The sequence below is a fragment of the Triturus cristatus genome, chromosome 10 (genome assembly GCF_964204655.1).
Source record: "Triturus cristatus chromosome 10, aTriCri1.1, whole genome shotgun sequence".
Lineage (NCBI taxonomy): Eukaryota > Metazoa > Chordata > Amphibia > Caudata > Salamandridae > Triturus > Triturus cristatus.
Window position 1 is genome coordinate 1,192,709,750 of NC_140593.1, and position 15,003 is coordinate 1,192,724,752.

At 56.3% G+C, this 15,003-nt stretch overlaps 1 protein-coding gene across 1 annotated transcript in view; it reads right to left on the reverse strand.

Annotated features, from left to right (window-relative positions):
• Positions 1-8,904: 8,904 nt before the first annotated feature.
• TIMM17B (translocase of inner mitochondrial membrane 17B) overlaps positions 8,905-15,003 on the reverse strand; it is a 37,293-nt gene continuing 31,194 nt past the window's right edge. The window contains exons 4-6 of the mRNA XM_085629610.1: positions 14,021-14,149; positions 12,162-12,272; positions 8,905-10,041 (exon numbers count right to left, since the gene is read on the reverse strand). Of these exons, the coding sequence (XP_085485736.1) occupies positions 9,953-10,041; positions 12,162-12,272; positions 14,021-14,149 (329 nt within the window). The 3' untranslated portion in view covers positions 8,905-9,952. The remainder of the gene's footprint in view (positions 10,042-12,161; positions 12,273-14,020; positions 14,150-15,003) is intronic.

Below are 15,003 nucleotides of genomic sequence, written 5' to 3' on the forward strand. Positions count from 1 at the left end.
AGTGCAACCAGACCCTCACCCGTCCACATCCAGAGGGGAGGCAGTGCAACCAGACCCTCACCCGTCCACATCCCGAGGGGAGGCAGTGCAACCAGACCCTCACCCGTCCACATCCCGAGGGGAGGCAGTGCAACCAGACCCTCACCCGTCCACATCCCGAGGGGAGGCAGTGCAACCAGACCCTCACCCGTCCACATCCCGAGGGGAGGCAGTGCAACCAGACCCTCACCCGTCCACATCCCGAGGGGAGGCAGTGCAACCAGACCCTCACCCGTCCACATCCAGAGGGGAGGCAGTGCAACCAGACCCTCACCCGTCCACATCCAGAGGGGAGGCAGTGCAACCAGACCCTCACCCGTCCACATCCAGAGGGGAGGCAGTGCAACCAGACCCTCACCCGTCCACATCCAGAGGGGAGGCAGTGCAACCAGACCCTCACCCGTCCACATCCAGAGGGGAGGCAGTGCAACCAGACCCTCACCCGTCCACATCCAGAGGGGAGGCAGTGCAACCAGACCCTCACCCGTCCACATCCAGAGGGGAGGCAGTGCAACCAGACCCTCACCCGTCCACATCCAGAGGGGAGGCAGTGCAACCAGACCCTCACCCGTCCACATCCGGAGGGGAGGCAGTGCAACCAGACCCTCACCCGTCCACATCCGGAGGGGAGGCAGTGCAACCAGACCCTCACCCGTCCACATCCGGAGGGGAGGCAGTGCAACCAGACCCTCACCCGTCCACATCCGGAGGGGAGGCAGTGCAACCAGACCCTCACCCGTCCACATCCGGAGGGGAGGCAGTGCAACCAGACCCTCACCCGTCCACATCCGGAGGGGAGGCAGTGCAACCAGACCCTCACCCGTCCACATCCGGAGGGGAGGCAGTGCAACCAGACCCTCACCCGTCCACATCCGGAGGGGAGGCAGTGCAACCAGACCCTCACCCGTCCACATCCGGAGGGGAGGCAGTGCAACCAGACCCTCACCCGTCCACATCCGGAGGGGAGGCAGTGCAACCAGACCCTCACCCGTCCACATCCGGAGGGGAGGCAGTGCAACCAGACCCTCACCCGTCCACATCCGGAGGGGAGGCAGTGCAACCAGACCCTCACCCGTCCACATCCGGAGGGGAGGCAGTGCAACCAGACCCTCACCCGTCCACATCCGGAGGGGAGGCAGTGCAACCAGACCCTCACCCGTCCACATCCGGAGGGGAGGCAGTGCAACCAGACCCTCACCCGTCCACATCCGGAGGGGAGGCAGTGCAACCAGACCCTCACCCGTCCACATCCGGAGGGGAGGCAGTGCAACCAGACCCTCACCTGTCCACATCCGGAGGGGAGGCAGTGCAACCAGACCCTCACCTGTCCACATCCGGAGGGGAGGCAGTGCAACCAGACCCTCACCTGTCCACATCCGGAGGGGAGGCAGTGCAACCAGACCCTCACCTGTCCACATCCGGAGGGGAGGCAGTGCAACCAGACCCTCACCTGTCCACATCCGGAGGGGAGGCAGTGCAACCAGACCCTCACCTGTCCACATCCGGAGGGGAGGCAGTGCAACCAGACCCTCACCTGTCCACATCCGGAGGGGAGGCAGTGCAACCAGACCCTCACCTGTCCACATCCGGAGGGGAGGCAGTGCAACCAGACCCTCACCTGTCCACATCCGGAGGGGAGGCAGTGCAACCAGACCCTCACCTGTCCACATCCGGAGGGGAGGCAGTGCAACCAGACCCTCACCTGTCCACATCCGGAGGGGAGGCAGTGCAACCAGACCCTCACCTGTCCACATCCGGAGGGGAGGCAGTGCAACCAGACCCTCACCTGTCCACATCCGGAGGGGAGGCAGTGCAACCAGACCCTCACCTGTCCACATCCGGAGGGGAGGCAGTGCAACCAGACCCTCACCTGTCCACATCCGGAGGGGAGGCAGTGCAACCAGACCCTCACCTGTCCACATCCGGAGGGGAGGCAGTGCAACCAGACCCTCACCTGTCCACATCCGGAGGGGAGGCAGTGCAACCAGACCCTCACCTGTCCACATCCGGAGGGGAGGCAGTGCAACCAGACCCTCACCTGTCCACATCCGGAGGGGAGGCAGTGCAACCAGACCCTCACCTGTCCACATCCGGAGGGGAGGCAGTGCAACCAGACCCTCACCTGTCCACATCCGGAGGGGAGGCAGTGCAACCAGACCCTCACCTGTCCACATCCGGAGGGGAGGCAGTGCAACCAGACCCTCACCTGTCCACATCCGGAGGGGAGGCAGTGCAACCAGACCCTCACCTGTCCACATCCGGAGGGGAGGCAGTGCAACCAGACCCTCACCTGTCCACATCCGGAGGGGAGGCAGTGCAACCAGACCCTCACCTGTCCACATCCGGAGGGGAGGCAGTGCAACCAGACCCTCACCTGTCCACATCCGGAGGGGAGGCAGTGCAACCAGACCCTCACCTGTCCACATCCGGAGGGGAGGCAGTGCAACCAGACCCTCACCTGTCCACATCCGGAGGGGAGGCAGTGCAACCAGACCCTCACCTGTCCACATCCGGAGGGGAGGCAGTGCAACCAGACCCTCACCTGTCCACATCCGGAGGGGAGGCAGTGCAACCAGACCCTCACCTGTCCACATCCGGAGGGGAGGCAGTGCAACCAGACCCTCACCTGTCCACATCCGGAGGGGAGGCAGTGCAACCAGACCCTCACCTGTCCACATCCGGAGGGGAGGCAGTGCAACCAGACCCTCACCTGTCCACATCCGGAGGGGAGGCAGTGCAACCAGACCCTCACCTGTCCACATCCGGAGGGGAGGCAGTGCAACCAGACCCTCACCTGTCCACATCCGGAGGGGAGGCAGTGCAACCAGACCCTCACCTGTCCACATCCGGAGGGGAGGCAGTGCAACCAGACCCTCACCTGTCCACATCCGGAGGGGAGGCAGTGCAACCAGACCCTCACCTGTCCACATCCGGAGGGGAGGCAGTGCAACCAGACCCTCACCTGTCCACATCCGGAGGGGAGGCAGTGCAACCAGACCCTCACCTGTCCACATCCGGAGGGGAGGCAGTGCAACCAGACCCTCACCTGTCCACATCCGGAGGGGAGGCAGTGCAACCAGACCCTCACCTGTCCACATCCGGAGGGGAGGCAGTGCAACCAGACCCTCACCTGTCCACATCCGGAGGGGAGGCAGTGCAACCAGACCCTCACCTGTCCACATCCGGAGGGGAGGCAGTGCAACCAGACCCTCACCTGTCCACATCCGGAGGGGAGGCAGTGCAACCAGACCCTCACCTGTCCACATCCGGAGGGGAGGCAGTGCAACCAGACCCTCACCTGTCCACATCCGGAGGGGAGGCAGTGCAACCAGACCCTCACCTGTCCACATCCGGAGGGGAGGCAGTGCAACCAGACCCTCACCTGTCCACATCCGGAGGGGAGGCAGTGCAACCAGACCCTCACCTGTCCACATCCGGAGGGGAGGCAGTGCAACCAGACCCTCACCTGTCCACATCCGGAGGGGAGGCAGTGCAACCAGACCCTCACCTGTCCACATCCGGAGGGGAGGCAGTGCAACCAGACCCTCACCTGTCCACATCCGGAGGGGAGGCAGTGCAACCAGACCCTCACCTGTCCACATCCGGAGGGGAGGCAGTGCAACCAGACCCTCACCTGTCCACATCCGGAGGGGAGGCAGTGCAACCAGACCCTCACCTGTCCACATCCGGAGGGGAGGCAGTGCAACCAGACCCTCACCTGTCCACATCCGGAGGGGAGGCAGTGCAACCAGACCCTCACCTGTCCACATCCGGAGGGGAGGCAGTGCAACCAGACCCTCACCTGTCCACATCCGGAGGGGAGGCAGTGCAACCAGACCCTCACCTGTCCACATCCGGAGGGGAGGCAGTGCAACCAGACCCTCACCTGTCCACATCCGGAGGGGAGGCAGTGCAACCAGACCCTCACCTGTCCACATCCGGAGGGGAGGCAGTGCAACCAGACCCTCACCTGTCCACATCCGGAGGGGAGGCAGTGCAACCAGACCCTCACCTGTCCACATCCGGAGGGGAGGCAGTGCAACCAGACCCTCACCTGTCCACATCCGGAGGGGAGGCAGTGCAACCAGACCCTCACCTGTCCACATCCGGAGGGGAGGCAGTGCAACCAGACCCTCACCTGTCCACATCCGGAGGGGAGGCAGTGCAACCAGACCCTCACCTGTCCACATCCGGAGGGGAGGCAGTGCAACCAGACCCTCACCTGTCCACATCCGGAGGGGAGGCAGTGCAACCAGACCCTCACCTGTCCACATCCGGAGGGGAGGCAGTGCAACCAGACCCTCACCTGTCCACACACGGAGGGGAGGCAGTGCAACCAGACCCTCACCTGTCCACATCCGGAGGGGAGGCAGTGCAACCAGACCCTCACCTGTCCACATCCGGAGGTGAGGCAGTGCAAAAAGACCCTCACCTGTCCACATCCGGAGGGGAGGAAGTGCAAAAAGACCCTCACCTGTCCACATCCGGAGGGGAGACAGTGCAACCCGACCCTCACCTGTCCACATCCGGAGGGGAGGCAGTGCAACCATACCCTCACCTGTCCACATCCAGAGGAGAGGCAGTGCAACCAGACCCTCACCTGTCCACATCCGGAGGGGAGCAAGTGCAACCAGACCCTCACCTGTCCACATCCGGAGGGGAGCAAGTGCAACCAGACCCTCACCTGTCCACATCCGGAGGGGAGCAAGTGCAACCAGACCCTCACCTGTCCACATCCAGAGGGGAGGAAGTGCAACCAGACCCTCACCTGTCCACATCCAGGGGGGAGGAAGTGCAACCAGACCCTCACCTGTCCACATCCAGGGGGGAGGAAGTGCAACCAGACCCTCACCTGTCCACATCCAGAGGGGAGGAAGTGCAACCAGACCCTCACCTGTCCACATCCGGCGGGGAGGAAGTGCAACCAGACCCTCACCTGTCCACATCCGGCGGGGAGGAAGTGCAACCAGACCCTCACCTGTCCACATCCGGCGGGGAGGAAGTGCAACCAGACCCTCACCTGTCCACATCCGGCGGGGAGGAAGTGCAACCAGACCCTCACCTGTCCACATCCGGAGGGGAGGAAGTGCAACCAGACCCTCACCTGTCCACATCCGGAGGGGAGGAAGTGCAACCAGACCCTCACCTGTCCACATCCGGAGGGGAGGAAGTGCAACCAGACCCTCACCTGTCCACATCCGGAGGGGAGGAAGTGCAACCAGACCCTCACCTGTCCACATCCGGAGGGGAGGAAGTGCAACCAGACCCTCACCTGTCCACATCCGGAGGGGAGGAAGTGCAACCAGACCCTCACCTGTCCACATCCGGAGGGGAGGAAGTGCAACCAGACACTCACCTGTCCACATCCGGAGGGGAGGAAGTGCAACCAGACCCTCACCTGTCCACATCCGGAGGGGAGGAAGTGCAACCAGACCCTCACCTGTCCACATCCGGAGGGGAGGAAGTGCAACCAGACCCTCACCTGTCCACATCCGGAGGGGCGGCAGTGCAACCAGACCCTCACCTGTCCACATCCGGAGGGGCGGCAGTGCAACCAGACCCTCACCTGTCCACATCCGGAGGGGCGGCAGTGCAACCAGACCCTCACCTGTCCACATCCGGAGGGGCGGCAGTGCAACCAGACCCTCACCTGTCCACATTCGGCGCAGATGAAGTGCAACCAGACCCATACATGTCCACATTCGGAGCAGATTAAGTGCAACCAGACCCTCACCTGTCCACATCCGGAGGGGAGGAAGTGCAAAAAGACCCTCACCTGTCCACATCCGGAGGGGAGGAAGTGCAAAAAGACCCTCACCTGTCCACATCCGGAGGGGAGGAAGTGCAAAAAGACCCTCACCTGTCCACATCCGGAGGGGAGACAGTGCAACCCGACCCTCACCCGTCCACATCCGGAGTGGACGAAGTGCATCCAGACCCTCACCTGTCCACATCCGGAGTGGACGAAGTGCATCCAGACCCTCACCTGTACACATCCAGAGTGGACGAAGTGCATCCAGACCCTCACCTGTACACATCCAGAGTGGACGAAGTGCATCCAGACCCTCACCTGTACACATCCAGAGTGGACGAAGTGCAACCAGACCCTCACCTGTCCACATCCGGAGGGGAGAAAGTGCAACCAGAACCTCACCTGTCCACATCCGGAGGGGAGAAAGTGCAACCAGAACCTCACCTGTCCACATCCGGAGGGGAGAACGTGCAACCAGAAACTCACCTGTCCACATCCGGAGGGGAGAAAGTGCAACCAGACCCTCACCTGTCCACTTCCGGAGGGGAGGAAGTGCAACCAGACCCTCACCTGTCCACATCCGGAGGGGAGGAAGTGCAACCAGACCCTCACCTGTCCACATCCGGAGGGGAGGAAGTGCAACCAGACCCTCACCTGTCCACATCCGGAGGGGAGGAAGTGCAACCAGACCCTCACTTGTCCACATCCGGAGGGGAGGCAGTGCAGAATGAATCTCAGCCGAAGCTCACAGGAGTCAGGAAGCTCTGCCATCAACTAATACAAGCACTTCCTCCAAAGGCATATTTTCAGACCCTGCAAAGTCCATGCCCAAGTAGCTGACTAAGCTGGTCGATGAAATCAAGTCTACAAACCTTTCTCAGCCGGATCAGATAGCTTAGCTAACTACTCCATCTATCGGAACCCCATGGTCACAGGTGGTTGTGGTGTGGCCACTGAGCTTCCCATGCTCTTGAGGTGAAATCAATCAGTACCACGGATCTGACTAACAAACATTTCATATCACCTAGAAACCTCACTGAGGTAAAGTATGCGCTGTACAAAGACACTAGCATTTCCCAGTAACCCGGACATTGACTGGGACTGCTTGGCTAGAAGTGAGCGCTGCGACTCAAGCTGTGAGCAGCATGCAACAGCAGAGTAAAGTTCATACGGTCAGCTACTTTTGTAGGGTGACCTCATAATGATGGCCTTGGAGTCTGACCTTCCAGAGGACACCAGGAATGAAGCAGTAAGCCACATGCTGATGGGCCAGAGGGAGTCTGATATTCCTGATGTGACATGGAATGAAGCTGTAAGCCACATACTGATAGGCATGGAGTCTGACCTTCCTGATGGCACTGTGAATCAAGCTGTAAGCCACATACCGATGGGCGTGGAGTCTACTCTTCCTGATGGCACTGTGAATCAAGCTGTAAGCCACATACTGATGGGCGTGGAGTCTACGCTTCCTGATGGCACTGTATATCAAGCTGTAAGTCACATACTGATGGGCGTGGAGTCTACGCTTCCTGATGGCACTGTGAATCAAGCTGTAAGTCACATACTGATGGGTGTAGAGTCTACGCTTCCTGATGGCACTGTATATCAAGCTGTAAGTCACATACTGATGGGCGTGGAGTCTACTCTTCCTGATGGCACTGTGAATCAAGATGTAAGTCACATACTGATGGTTGTAGAGTCTACGCTTCCTGATGGTACTGTGAATCAAGCTTTAAGTCACATACTGATGGGTGTAGAGTCTACGCTTCCTGATGGTACTGTGAATCAAGCTGTAAGTCACATACTGATGGGTGTAGAGTCTACGCTTCCTGATGGTACTGTGAATCAAGCTGTAAGCCACATACTGATGGGCTTGGAGTCTGACCTTCATGCTGGCACTGTGAAACAAGCTGTAAGCCCCACGTGGGACTGCTTGGCTAGAAGCGAGCACTGTGAATCAAGTTGTAAGCTACATGCGACAGCAGGGTTAAGTTCATCCGGTCAGCTACTTCTGTAGGGTGACCTCATACTGATGGCCTTGGAGTCTGACCTTCCGGATAACACCACGAATGAAGCTGTAAGCCATATGATGATGGGCTGGAGGGAGTTTGATATTCCTGATGTGACATGGAATGAAGCTGGAGCCACATACTGGTGGGTGTGGAGTCTGACCTTCATGATGGCATCTGGAATGATGCTGTAAGCCACATACTGGTGATCATGGAGTCTGACCTTCCTGATGGCACTGTGAATCAAGCTGTAAACCATGTACCAATGGGAATGGAGTCCGACCATCATGATGGAATCTGGAATGAAGCTGTAAGCCAGATACTGATGGGCAGGGAGGGAGTCGGATCTTCCTGATGGGACATGGAATGAAGCTGTAAATCACTACTGATGGGCATGGAGTCTGACCTTCCTGAGAGTGGTGTGGAAGTGAAGGGGGAGATCAGTGTAGTATCCTGAAGTCACAACAGTAGTGGATTCCCTGCTGAGTGGTATTACAAGGGGAGGCCAGCCCAGACACAGCCAGTGGACTGCTTTCCGCATGGTATCCCAGGCAGCAGTCTACTGAGAGTAGTGGAAGGGCTCTGCCTTTACACACCGGTGCACAGAAAACCAGAGCGCTTAGAAGTCAGAGGGCGAGCCCAGTACGGTAAAATGCCAAAGGAGCAATTCGTGTGTGCTGATAATTCTGTAGAACACTCCACACAAGGCCATGGTGAGGATGGGCTACACAGGGTCAAGGGTCACAACAGGCACCGAGCACACCTCAGGGTGGCTGGCCACAAATCTCGGCCTGATTTGAATCCAAGCTCTCTGTGGTGATACCAGTGGCCGGAAGTGAGGTACGCTTCATGAAGCGGCGTCTCAGGGGCAGGGGCATCTCCTTATAGAGGTGGGCGAGCCTGGCTCTGCTTGAGGTCCCCCGGAGCCCGAAAGGAGCCGAGCTTTAACCTGGATTCAGTCTGCCACCCACGCTCTACCATCATGAGCCAAGAATGAACAACAAAGTAGGAACCTTTGGTTTTAAAAACCAGAGACAGAGGCAGCCATCTGGTGGGTGAATTGCATGATGTGAAAACAGAAAACACGGCTTACTCACTACCATACTCTGTGATCCTGGGCAAATATTTTATTTGACAATGCTTCCGTTTTGTTTGTTAACATACATGAGAGCACATTCCAATGCGAGTTCGGGGCGTGCGCTGTACAAAAAAAATCCGATATTTAAAGGTAAAACGTTTCTGCTTTTTAAAGGAATACCTTTTTTATAATTCTGAAGACACCTTACCCAATTTTCAGAAGGTTAGTTGCACAATCTCGGTGTCCACTATTTTCAGGGCGCGGCTCGTGCACGGGCTCTGAAAGCCCAGCCAGACACACCTTTGGCTCGGCTCTCTCTATGGATTTGTGGGGTGGCCCACCTCTACCTATAATTAACTCTCTGTTCTGGGTCTCACATCCCCTCAACACAGCAGTTATTTCCCAGCAACTGCTTTTAACCAAGGTCCCTCAAACCATAAACAGAACCAAGCGGAAGATCGCAGCCTCTTGGAAAAAGAGCAAGTCTTTTCCTCAACATATATTTGGAAACTTTAAAAAGAGAACAGTTAAAAGGAGTTACAATTCAACAGAGAGAGTTCACAGAGACCCCCAAAACAGGGCAGGCCCGGGCTTACTCACAGAACAGCTCGACGTGGGGGCAGCTCCACAAAGCAGCCCCCCCCACAGGCGTGTGCGAGGGAGCCGGGGTGTGGGAGGGGAGCGGGTGAGAGAGGGGTGCCGATACGTGAGTTCACACCTTCCACACGCTCGACAGCTGCTCCGAGGTGCAGAACGCGCTTCTTTCGCAGATCACATTTAATAATGGATATTTCTGGCACGAGAAAGTCCTTTTCCATCACTCCCACCTCCCACCTTGTTTAGTATCAAACATTTTCGTTTTTACTTCGTGGCAACGGCCCTCCGTCTCCCCCCTACGCACCAGTCTTTGTGGAAAAAATAACTCATTTTTAACATCTTTTTGTCCTCCGGCAACACTTCCGCCCTGCCAAACAGCCAGATGAAGAAGGCGCATGTCTGCTGCCAATGACGAATGTAGAGTTCGGAGGACTGAGGTCACCGGTGGCGTCATCCCACTGACCCTCAGGGTCTGCGTCACTGGTACTGTCCGTAACCGCCGAAGCCTGGGGGAGGGGACCCATTCTGGGGAGGCAGCTGACTGGGGTCCTCTCCAAAAGGATTGGCTGGAAAAGGAAAGGGAAAGATATTAAACCGAATAGAAAAGTCCCAAAGGTAAAGAGCGCTTCAACCCTCACAAGTCACCCGGAGTGCTTCAACCATCACAAGTCACCCAGAGCGCTTCATCCATCACAAGTCACCCAGAGCGCTTCATCCATCACAAGTCACCCAGAGCGCTTCATCCATCACAAGTCACCCAGAGCGCTTCATCCATCACAAGTCACCCAGAGCGCTTCATCCATCACAAGTCACCCAGAGCGCTTCATCCATCACAAGTCACCCAGAGCGCTTCAACCATCACAAGTCACCCAGAGCGCTTCATCCAGCACAAGTCACCCAGAGCGCTTCGGCCATCACAAGTCACCCAGAGCGCTTCATCCAGCACAAGTCACCCAGAGCGCTTCGGCCATCACAAGTCACCCAGAGCGCTTCGGCCATCACAAGTCACCCAGAGCGCTTCGGCCATCACAAGTCACCCAGAGCGCTTCGGCCATCACAAGTCACCCAGAGCGCTTCGGCCATCACAAGTCACCCAGAGCGCTTCGGCCATCACAAGTCACCCAGAGCGCTTCGTCCATCACAAGTCACCCAGAGCGCTTCGTCCATCACAAGTCACCCAGAGCGCTTCGTCCATCACAAGTCACCCAGAGCGCTTCGTCCATCACAAGTCACCCAGAGCGCTTCATCCATCACAAGTCACCCAGAGCGCTTCATCCATCACAAGTCACCCAGAGCGCTTCGTCCATCAGAAGTCACCCAGAGCGCTTCGTCCATCAGAAGTCACCCAGAGCGCTTCGTCCATCAGAAGTCACCCAGAGCGCTTCGTCCATCAGAAGTCACCCAGAGCGCTTCGTCCATCAGAAGTCACCCAGAGCGCTTCGTCCATCAGAAGTCACCCAGAGCGCTTCGTCCATCAGAAGTCACCCAGAGCGCTTCGTTCATCAGAAGTCACCCAGAGCGCATCGTCCAGCAGTAGTCACCCAGAGCGCATCGTCCATCACACGTCACCCAGAGCGCATCGTCCATCACACGTCACCCAGAGCGCTTCGTCCATCAGAAGTCACCCAGAGCGCTTCGTACATCAGAAGTCACCCAGAGCGCTTCGTTCATCAGAAGTCACCCAGAGCGCTTCGTCCATCAGAAGTCACCCCGAGCGCTTCGTCCATCACAAGTCACCCCGAGCGCTTCGTCCATCACAAGTCACCCAGAGCGCTCACCCCGAGCGCTTCGTCCATCAGAAGTCACCCCGAGCGCTTCGTCCATCAGAAGTCACCCCGAGCGCTTCGTCCATCAGAAGTCACCCCGAGCGCTTCGTCCATCAGAAGTCACCCAGAGCGCTTCGTCCATCAGAAGTCACCCAGAGCGCTTCGTCCATCAGAAGTCACCCAGAGCGCTTCGTCCATCAGAAGTCACCCAGAGCGCTTCGTCCATCAGAAGTCACCCAGAGCGCTTCGTCCATCAGAAGTCACCCAGAGCGCTTCGTTCATCAGAAGTCACCCAGAGCGCTTCGTTCATCAGAAATCACCCAGAGCGCTTCGTTCATCAGAAGTCACCCAGAGCGCTTCGTTCATCAGAAGTCACCCAGAGCGCTTCGTCCATCAGAAGTCACCCCGAGCGCTTCGTCCATCACAAGTCACCCCGAGCGCTTCGTCCATCACAAGTCACCCAGAGCGCTCACCCCGAGCGCTTCGTCCATCAGAAGTCACCCAGAGCGCTTCGTCCATCACAAGTCGCCCAGCGCGCTTCGTCCTTCACAAGCCGCCCAGCGCGCTTCGTCCATCACAAGTCGCCCAGCGCGCTTCGTCCATCACAAGTCGCCCAGCGCGCTTCGTCCATCACAAGTCGCCCAGCGCGCTTCGTCCATCACAAGTCGCCCAGCGCGCTTCGTCCATCACAAGTCGCCCAGCGCGCTTCGTCCATCACAAGTCGCCCAGCGCGCTTAGTCAGCGCTTCGTCCAGCAGAAGTCACCCAGAGCACTTCGTCCAGCAGAAGTCACCCACAGCATGCTGCTGGTTCACTCAAGCACTGCCCTCTGTGCCACAGTCACCCCACTCTTGGCAGGAAGAGAGGGCCCATGATGCCCTCTGCCACCCAACAACCAAGGTCAGCAATGAAAGGACTCACGGTTCTGGAACTGCTGCGCAGTGTAGCGGGTCAGCAGGATGCCCACGCCTTCGATCAGGGCCAGCAGGACCCCGCCCATCATGGCCGAGCCCACCATGGCCAACGGACCGCCTAAGAGAGAGGAACAGGGGTGAGACTCAGGAGGAAACCAAGGATAGCAACAGGCAGGGGCGCTCAAGCGTGCGCAACAGGCCCGTGCCCCCCCCCCCCCCCCCCCCCAAGACTCTGCAGCTTGGTACGGCCCGCTTTCCTCAACCACATCAACTAGGCCCCCCCCGTGAGTGCAGCAGGTCTGTTCTACCCTTAGCTCACAGTGGGCACAGAGGTGGCAGGCCTGGGCACAATCTATTAATCGGTCACAAACATTCTTTGCAACATGGCAAATCAATTGCACCTTGATCTGGACAAAATATTACTTTAAGACACCAACAAGACAGAGTTTGTAAGAATGGTATATCATCAATTATATATTCTGAAGTGATGTAAACAATAACAAGTCACAGAAACACAGGACTGTTGAGACATACAGTAATGATTCTTTTTAAGGTGTCTCAAAGAAACAGTTCTTTGCGACACCTTAAAAAGAATCATTTATGTACTTTTTGTATCATTGTATGTGTCACTTGTGTTTAAGTCTTTGTTTTATTTTTTACTCACATTATTTCATAATCAATACAAAGGGAGCCTGTTCCAGTGGTATGTGACTGTCTACAGGGATTGAGATGTTGGGAAAAAAGTGACAGATGCATGTACTTGAGGTATGCTTCTGAACAACTCTGGGTACCACCCCATCACTTTCTTTGTGCTTCTGTTCCATGCATAAGGGCCCAACCCTTATTAGAGCACAACACCCTCTTCAGCCCCAGCCCATGCCCCCAACAACTAGGCAGAGGCCATCCCTTAGTCCAGCACTCACTTTAAGTAAGGGACAGAGGCAAGGTACAGACCATTTCTGATTACAGAAAGGACTCTTGGGAATGACACCACGTCAAGAATGTATGTTTATGTTCTACTTCTGCGCGTCTCACCTGCTGTTAATTACTCGAATGAGGGGGAAGCGACAGTAGTAGAGATAGCTTTGCAACTGCGAGCTGAGGCCACCAAGAAGGCATCCTAGAGAGGTATTTACTTAAACAGGAGCGGGCACCACTCATGGGCTTGGCTGCACAGTAGATGCAGGTACCTGGGGAGCTAAAGCCGCTTTTCAGGGCAGGCCTGTAGGCGGAGAGTGCCAGAAGAGGGCCTTGGTGCTGTAGGAGGTGATGTCTGAAGGGTGGCAGAAGGAGGTGGCTTAGAGAGAGGGTAAGAGGATTAGCAAGGAGGGCCTGAGGACCTCTTCATGGGTGGTTGATGACTTCTAAGAATCAATGAAGGTGTTCTATGATCTGTAGGTCTGAGGAGCTCCTAGGATTAGCCGAGGAGCTCTAAGCAGGGTGAGAGGTTTTGAGGGCAAGTAGATGAGGGTACAGGGTCTCTGAAGACCACTGGAAGGACCCTGAGAACTAGAAGTGGTTGGGCAACTCCTGAGATTAGTATATGGCACTTGAGGGTCAGCAGTGGGGTGTTTTTAAAAGTGCAAAGCCCCTTCTCTTATACCATCAAAACTGCAGGTCATCCAGAAACGGTGGGAGGCTTTTTAGCACTTGGGTAAAATAGAATTGGAGTTCCTCTAGTGCTCTCCACAGAGCGAAAAAGGGTATTTTTACATCTGTCTGCAGTAATTTGGTACCACCACTAGATGAGGCACAAAGGCTGCTTCTAAAACCTCTTTCTGGGACGCAACAGTCCTTTGGAATCCCATACTTAGGACCGAGGGCCTTTCGTCTAAGCATAGAAGCGTCATAGGCTTTGGCACTTACTGCGGGAAGCGAGAACGGCCCCAGTGAGCGCACCACTGGTGATAGAGTTCCAGGGGTCTTCCTTTCCACGGAGCTTAACCAGTCCGCAATCGATAGTGGAGAAGAGGCCTCCCCAGACAGCAAAGCTACCTGCCGGGACAAAGCAGAAGGGGGAATGTAAACACACTGATGACACTATCTAAAGATGCTTACAGAGTAAAAGGAGCTCTCATTTGAAAAACATAAATCGAGCCATGAAAATAAGAATCAACTACCTCCTGCAGCAGCCAGCCCACCAGCAGAGCAGCAGACTGGCCTACTCGAGCCCCTATTTACCATGCTGAAAAAAGGAAGAGGAAAATACACAGAAATATAGCAAGGGTTCCACCTCAAAATATGCAACTCACTATTTCGACCAGTACTTCTTCCCAATTGGCCTTTATGTCCATTCCTTCCATCCCCTATCCTACCCTCAAGCTGAATGCTAGGCATTATCCTCAATATCAACCCTAACCATGTGTCCCACAATCGTGAATTCAATTTTATAAAGTAATCAACCTTGCTCTAATCCTAATGTTGACTCAGCCCTACATTAAAAGAAAATAACTCACGTAAATGTAGCACTGGCCCTTATCCTAACCATAAATAATACATTAATACTCACCCTAACATCAATCCTAAATTAACTGACAAAAGAGTAACCCCTGGTGTCACCCAAACTAAATTAAATTAGTAGAAACCATTTTAATAGTAACCCTAGCTTAGATTTGAAAAGAAACCTAAGTAACCATATTTTGAGCCTACGCCTGCAGCCATGTCCTGATATGGCCAGTGGGAGGCGGTTATAAGCAGCACAGCATCTTTAATGTCCAAAAAGAAAGTGTTGAGTACGCACGAAACGGCTTACAAAATCGCTATCAGGAGACTGAGCAGAAAGTATGTTTAAAAAAACTGAAGCCTGACAACGAGTGGCGCTACTATCACAAGCCGGCCAAGACATGAAG